Source organism: Penaeus monodon, chromosome 3, assembly GCF_015228065.2.
Source record: "Penaeus monodon isolate SGIC_2016 chromosome 3, NSTDA_Pmon_1, whole genome shotgun sequence".
NCBI lineage: Eukaryota > Metazoa > Arthropoda > Malacostraca > Decapoda > Penaeidae > Penaeus > Penaeus monodon.
Window position 1 is genome coordinate 5,137,346 of NC_051388.1, and position 7,500 is coordinate 5,144,845.

The window sequence follows — 7,500 nt, forward strand, 5'->3', positions numbered from 1 at the left end:
GTGTGAGGAGAAACATATGGTGGGTAAAGGGGTGCGAGAGAGAGAAAGAGAAACAGAGAATATGAGAGAGAGAGAGAGAGAGAGAGAGAGAGAGAGAGAGAGAGAGAGAGAGAGAGAGAGAGAGAGAGAGGAAGAGAGAAGAGAGAGAGAGAGAGAGAGAGAGAGAGAGAGAGAGAGAGAGAGAGAGAGAGGGGGGGGGAAAGAACGGAGTCTGTCCCACCAATCATTTCTTATTTCGATCCCTGTAAAATTAATGTCGAATCCTATATAAGATAATATGCAAACGGCGACATGGAAAGATCACGCTGGATTAGAGAAATCGTTTATAAAAAGTAGAGTAAGTACATAGCAAATTCTCGTTTCCCCCCCCCCCCCCCCCAAAGAAATAAAAAAAAAAAACCCCCCCCCCCCCCGGGGGGGTTTTTTTTTTTTTAAAAATTTTTTTTTTTTAAAAAAAAAAAGGGGGGAAAAAAACAAAGAAAAAAAGGGGGGGGAAAAAGGGGAAAGGAAAAAGGGGGGGGGGAAAAAAGGGAGGGGGGGGGGGGGGGGGGGGGGGGGGGGGGGGGGGGGGGGGGGGGGTTTGGGGGGAAGGGGGGGTGAGGAGAAAAAGGGGGAAAAGGGGGGTTGAAGAAAAAGGAGGGAAGGGGGAAAGGAGAGAGGGGGAAGGGAGGGGGGGGGGGGAAAGGGGGGAGGGAGGAGAGGGGGAGGAAGTTAAAGGGGGGGGGGGGGAGAGGAGAGGGGAAAAAAAAGAGGAAAAGGGGGGAAAAAAGGGGGGAGAAAAGAGGAGAAAAGGGGAAAAGGGGGAAGGGGAAAGGGGGGGGGGGGAAAAAAGGGTCTTCCCACCAATCATTTTTTTTACCCTGAAAAAATAAGTCGAACCCAAATAAATAAACCCAAATTTCCCCTTTTTTTATCGAGCAAATCGTTTTTATATAAATAGGATTCATTGATCAAAAAAAAAAAATTTAAAAATGCCCCCCCCCCCCTTTTGCCCCTTCCACGCTTCTCCTCTCTCCTCTCCCTTCCTTCTCCCCCTCCTCTCCCCCTTTCCCTTCTTTCTCCCCCTCCTCTCCCCCCCTTTTTCCTTCTTTCCCCCCCCCCCCTTCCCTTTTTTTCCCCCTCCCCTTCCCCTCCCCTTTCCCTTTCCTCCCCTTCTTTTTCTCCCCCCCCCCCCCCTCTCCCCCTGTCCCTTTTTTCTCCCCCCCTCTCTCCCCTTTCCTTTTTCTCCCCTTTTTTTTTTTTTTTTTTTTTTTTTTTTTTTTTCCCCCTTTTCTCCCCTCCCTCTTCTCCCTTCTTTTTCCCCTTCCTTCCCCCCTTCCTTTTTTTTTCCCCCCCCCTCTTCCCTCCCCTTTTTTCTCCCCCCTCTCCCCCTTTCCCCCCCCCCCCCCCCCCCCCCCCCCCCCACCTCTCCCTTCCCCTTTTCCCCCCCCCTTTTCCCTTCTTTTATCTCCCCCCCCTTTTCTCTTCTCCTCTTCCTCCCTCTTTTCTTTCTCCTCCTTTTATTTTTTTTTTTTTACCCTATTTTTTTTTCCCGGTTTCCCTTTCACTTCCCCCGGCCTCTTCTTCTTTTTTCCCCCTTTTTTCTTAACCCTTTTACTTTTTCCCTCTTTTATTCTCCCCCCCCTTTTTTCTTCCCCCCCCCTTTTCCCCCCCTTTTTTCTCTCCTCCCCAAAACCTCCCCTTTTTGCCCCTCTTTCGCCTTTTCTTCCCCCTTTCTTATCCCTGTTATTTTCTAGTTCCCCTTCTCCCTCTTTCATCCCTCTTTTCTTTTTTTCGTATTTCTCCCCCCTTTTCCCCCTCCTTCTCCCCTTTCTTGCTTAGGATTTCTCGGTTTTTTTTTTTTCCTACTATTATTTCCTTTCCATTAAATTTTCTCCCGCTCTTCCTCTTTCTTTTTTTTTTTTGTTTTTTTTTTTCTTTTTCCCTTCCCCCCTTTTTATTTCTCTCTTCTCCTTTTTCTGTTACTAACAATTCGGGGGTTGTTTTTAATCAGCCAAAGGGTTTTCGCTCCTCTCTCCGTCGTTTTCTAATTTTTGGGTTTTCATTCCAAATTTTTTTTTCTTTCTTCCCCTTTTCGGTTTTTTTGTTTTGTTTTTTTTTTCCCTTTTTATTTCCGTTTTTATTTAAATTTCCTTTTTTTCCCCCTTTTTTCTTTTTGGGATTTTTTTTTTACCCCCTTTTCCTATTTTTTTTCCCTTTCATTTTTCTTTTTTAAAATTCTGTCTCCTCTCTTCCCCCTCTCCTTTGTTTTCTTCCCTTTTTTTATTCCCTTTCTTTTTCCCTTTCCTTATTTTTTTTTTTTCAAAATTTTTAACTTTTTTTATTCCTTTTTTTTTTTTTTTTCCCCTTTTTTTTTTTCCTTCTTTTTTTCCGTATCCTTTTCTCCTTCTATTCCTTTTTTTTTTTTTTTCTTTTTTCCCCCCCCCCCAAATTTTTCCCTTTTTCCCCCTCTTCCCCCTTATTTTTTATTTTTTAAATTTTTATTTTATTTTTTCTTTTATCCCTTTTTTTTTCCCCCATTCTCTTTTTTTCTCTCTATTCTCTCTCCTCTCTTTTTCCCCTATCTTTCTTTCTTCCCCCTATTTCTCATCCCTATCTTTTTCCCCTATTCTCTCTCTCTCTTCCCTATCTCTTCTTCTCCTTCCTTCTCCCCTATCTCTTTTCCTCTTCTCCTTCCCCTTATCTCTCCCCCTTTTTTCCCCCCTATCTCCTCCCCTTCCTTCCTTTTCCTTCTCTCTTTTTCCCCTTTCCCCCTATTCTCTTCCTCTCCTCTTTTCCTTCCCTATTTTCCCTCCCTCTCCCCTCCCCCCCCCCCTATCTCTTCCCTCTCCCCTTCCCATCCTCCTCTCTCTCTCTTCTCCCTTCTTCCCCCTCTCTCTCTCTCTCTCTTCTTCCCTCCTCTCTCCTCTCTCTCCCTCTCCTCCCCCTCTCTTTCCCTCTCCCTCTCCCCCCTCTCTCCCTTCTTTCCCTCTCTCCCTCCCTCCTCCTCTCCCCCTTCCTTCCCCTCTCTCTCCCCCTCTCTCTCTCTCTCTCTCTCGCCATCTTCTCCCCTCTCTCTCTCCCTCCTCTCCCTCTCTCTCTCCCTCTCTCTCTCCCCCACCCGTCATCATTCCCAGAAAAAAAGCCAATCTATCTTCTTCTGTCTCCCTCTCCTATAATCTCCCTTCACTTTTTCCTTCTTTTTTCTCGAACAAGATTTAGTCTGAATGAAAATACTAATAACAGACAGTATTCTCTTTACCAATATCAGTATTATTATCGATATTCTTACCATACTTATTATTGTCATTATTATTATCATCGTTTTCATTATCGTTATTTCACTGCTATCATTCGTATTGTTATTGTTATTGTCATTATTATCATTATTATCTTCATAAATATTAATTTTTTAATTTTTATTATTATTATTGTTATTATTACATTACCATTATTATTTTTTTATCATCATTATTTTAATCATTATTATTAGCGTTATCATCATCACCGTTATTTTTATAGTTATTGCATGGAAATAAAAGTAGTAATAACAGTGATAATAATACTGATGATACAAATGATAATAATAATGATCATGATGATAACCAATAATGGTAACCAGAATAGAGATAACAACAAAAATTAATGCTAATAACAGCAATAAATAACATCAGCACTAACAATACCGGCAACAAAAAATGAAAAATAAATAAAATTTTAAAAAATGAAAAACCAAAAAAAATAGAAAAAAAGGGGAAAAAAGGAAAAAACAAATCAAATGAAAGCTTAAAATTAAAAAACAAAGAAAAAATGGATAAAAATATTACACATTATCTATCATTATCTATCTATCTATAATATATATAATTAAATATTTATTATATATATATAATATATAATAATTATATATAATTTATTATATCTATCTATCTATTACATCTATCTATCTATCATTTATATATTAATATAATATAATATATATATTAAAATATATATATATATTATATATATTAAAATAAAAATTATATATATATTATATATATTATAATATTATATATATATATATATAGGCGTGGGGGTGTGGTATGAAAGAGAGCAAACGCGACTGGGCTTGTCCGAGCCAGGGCCGACCTGCGGAGGACGGCTCGACCACGTAGACGGTGGTGGTGGCCTGCACCATCCCCGACTTCTCCTCGACGCTGTTCACGCTCGAGTCGGGCAGAGCTCGGCCTTGGACCTCCGTCAGGCGCTCAGGCTGCCCGACGCACCGCTCGTTCTTGCAGGGGCCTGCGGGGAGAGGGGGGTTAGTGGCGGGGTGGTGGGTGGGGGAGGGGGGAGGGAGGGGAAAAGGGGGAGGAAGGGGAGATGGGAGGGGAGGAGGAGGGAGGGGGGAGATCTGTTGAGGGGGGGAGAGGAGGGGAGGGGAGGGTTAGGGGGGGGGGGTTACAGTGGTGGGGTGATGGGTGGGGGAGGGGAGGTGGAAGAGGGTGGTGGGGCGATGGTGGGGGGGGGGGGGTGATTGTGAGCTCGTGAGGGCAGGGACGCAATACAACAAAAAATATAAAACAGAGAAATGGGTATCAAATCATCAAAAAATCAAGAAAATCCAGGAAATAAAAAGAACGAGCGACAATTGCAGAAAGAGAAAATCCAGACACAAAGAAGAAAAAGAAAAAGAAAAAAAAATGCTTCCCACCGAAAGATTAGGACCCCCATGCCTTCCCCCCTCCCCCTCCCCCTCCCCCTGCCTCTTTCGCCCGCATTAGGCCTTTTTCCCCCGCCCACACGCCCCTTCTCTCCCCCTCACCCCCACCCCCCTACCCCCTTCCCTATCTCCCCCTCACCCACCAAACCCACCTCCCTTACCCCCTTCCCTATCTCCCTCTCACGCCCTCACTCCCCCTCCCTCTCCCTTATCTCTCCCTCACCCCTTCACCCGCCCTACCCCCTTCCCCATCTCCCCCTCGCCCACCAACCCCACTGAAACCCCACCTACCTTTCCCCTCCCTTCTCTCCCCCTCCCCATCCGCCCAACCCGAACCCACCTATTCCTACTCCCTTCCCCATCTCCCCCCCCATCCTCTGACCCACCCTACCCCTTCCCCGTCTCCCCATCTTCCCCTTACCCACCCTACCCGCTTCCCCACACCCCCCTCACCCCTCCCTCACCCACCCCACCCTCAACCCACCAAAACCCACCCCGTTAACAGACGAAGAAAAAGACAAAGCCGATTGCCGCGAGACAAGGGCCAGCTGTTGCCATGTTGCCAGGCTCTCGGCGGCAACGAGCGACCGGCAGTGGGAGGTCGAGACGCGTAACCAGGGGGGGGAGCGCGGCGCGGGGGGGAAGGGGAAGGGGAAGGGGAAGGGGAAGGGGAAGGGGAAGGGGAAGGGGAAGGGAGAAGGAGGAGGGAGAGGGAGAGGGAGAGGGAGAGGGAGAGGGAGAGGGAGAGGGAGAGCGAGAGGGAGGGAGGGAGAGATAGAGAGATAGAGAGATAGAGAGATAGATATATATATATATAGAGAGAGAGAGAGTGTGTGAGTGAGTGAGTGAGTGAGTGAGTGAGTGAGTGAGTGAGTGAGTGAGTGAGTGAGTGAGTGAGTGAGTGAGTGAGTGAGTGAGTGAGTGAGTGAGTGAGTGAGTGAGAGAGAGAGAGAGAGCAGAAGAGAAAAAGGGAAGCAGAGAAAACGTAGAAGTAATAAACAGAAAAAAGGAGAAATAACGGGAAAGAAAACCAGAAAATAAGGAGAGAGAAAGAGTATGAGGAAGGAAAGAGAGGAAAAGAGAGACGAAAAGGGAGATGTAACAGAAAAGGAGAAAAGAGTCAAGTCAAAAATAAAGAGAAATTCAGAAACCAAACAAAAACTGAAAATACGAAAAGAAAAAAAAAACGAAATGGAATAAGAGGGAGAAAGAAAACGTGGACGAGAGAGTACGAAAATGGAGAGAGAAAAAAACGAAGAAATAAAGAAACGTGAATGAAAGAGGAGGTTAGAAAAGGAACAGAGAAAATATTGAAGATTTCACGAAGCAATTTGAAGCGAAAGGGAAAAATAGGAGCTGGGGCGAGGGAGAAAGAGGCACGGGAATGAAAGATAAGAAAATAAATACACGAAAACGAAAGTGAGAGACCGCAGGGCTAAAATGCACGACTGATCAACGCGAAAAAAATATAAGTGGATGGAAATAATACTGATAAATCGGTGAATATTACTGATACTGATGGTTAAAGTAGTAATAGTAGAAATAGTAGAAATAGTAGTAGTAGATGCAGATGTAGTAGTAGTAGCATAGTAGACGCAATAGAAGTAGGCACAGTAGTGGTAGTAGTGGTGACGGTGGTGATGGCGATGGTGATGGTGATGGCAATGGTGATGGCGATGGTGATGGCAATGGTGATGGCGTAGTGATGGCGATGGTGATGGCGATGGTGATGACAATGGTGATGGCGATGGTGATGGCGATGGTGATGGCGGTAGTGATGGCGATGGTGATGGCGATGGTGATGGTGATGGCGGTGGTTATAGCGATGGTGATGGCGGTAGTGATGGCGATGGTGATGGTGATAACAATGGTGATGGCGATGGTGATGGCGATGGTGATGGTGATGGCGATGGTGATGGTGATGGCGATGGTGATAGTAATAGTAAAAGTCAAAGAAATAGTCATAGTAACATTGTAATAATAAGTAGTATAATAGTAGTAGTAACAGTAGTAGGGGTAGTAGTAGTAGCAGCAGAAGTGGGAAATTTGTTAAGTATATAACGCAGCGAAGTAGTAGTATATAGTAACTGCAGCATACCCGTTGCAGCAGCGGAAGAAGCATCAGTAATCAAGGCAAGAAATAGCAAAACCCAGCCACTGTGGATTCGACGTCATCCCCTCGAGAATCCATCATCAAATATTAAATAAACGACAAAGGGAAGCAGCGGCGGCCCCGAGAACGGCATCGGCTCCGAGTCACCGAGTTTGCGGAAGAGACGCGGTTCCCAGGAAGACGACGCTGACGCCGCCCACGTCGCTTTCTTTTTCGCCTCTGCAATATTGCAAAGGGGAGAGAGGGGGGAGGGAGGGGGAGGGGGAGGGGGAGGGAGAAGGGGGAGGGGGAGGAGGAGGGGAAAGGGGAGGGGGAAGGGGGTGAGTGAGGGGAGAGGCGGAGGAACAAGGATGGGGAGAGAAGGGAAAGAGGGAAGGGGAAGAAGGAGGGGGAGACGGAAGGAGGAAGGATGGGGGAAGCGAAATAAAAGAGGAAAGGAAAGAAAGCCAAAATATCTGGCCAGGAAATTGCACAGGACTGAGAGAGAACAAGGGTTTCGCTTTTTTGTGGGTATTATTTTTTTGCTTTCATTTTTTTAGGTAAGAAAATTCCCGAAGCATACCACAAAAAACTGAGGGAACCATTTCCTTCTCGCTTTGTTTCTTGACAGAGAGAGAGGGAAAAAGAAGAGAAGGTAGAGAGGTAGAGGTAGAGGTAGAGGTAGAGAGAGATAGAAAGAGAGAGAGAGAGAGAGAGAGAGAGA

At 45.4% G+C, this 7,500-nt stretch overlaps 1 protein-coding gene across 1 annotated transcript in view; it reads right to left on the bottom strand.

The window, feature by feature from the left end:
- LOC119590885 overlaps positions 1–7,500 on the bottom strand; it is a gene marked incomplete at its 5' end in the record, with an annotated part of 67,232 nt that overhangs the window by 9,693 nt on the left and 50,039 nt on the right. The window contains 1 exon segment of the mRNA XM_037939628.1: positions 4,111–4,266. Coding sequence (XP_037795556.1) covers positions 4,111–4,266 — 156 coding nt within the window.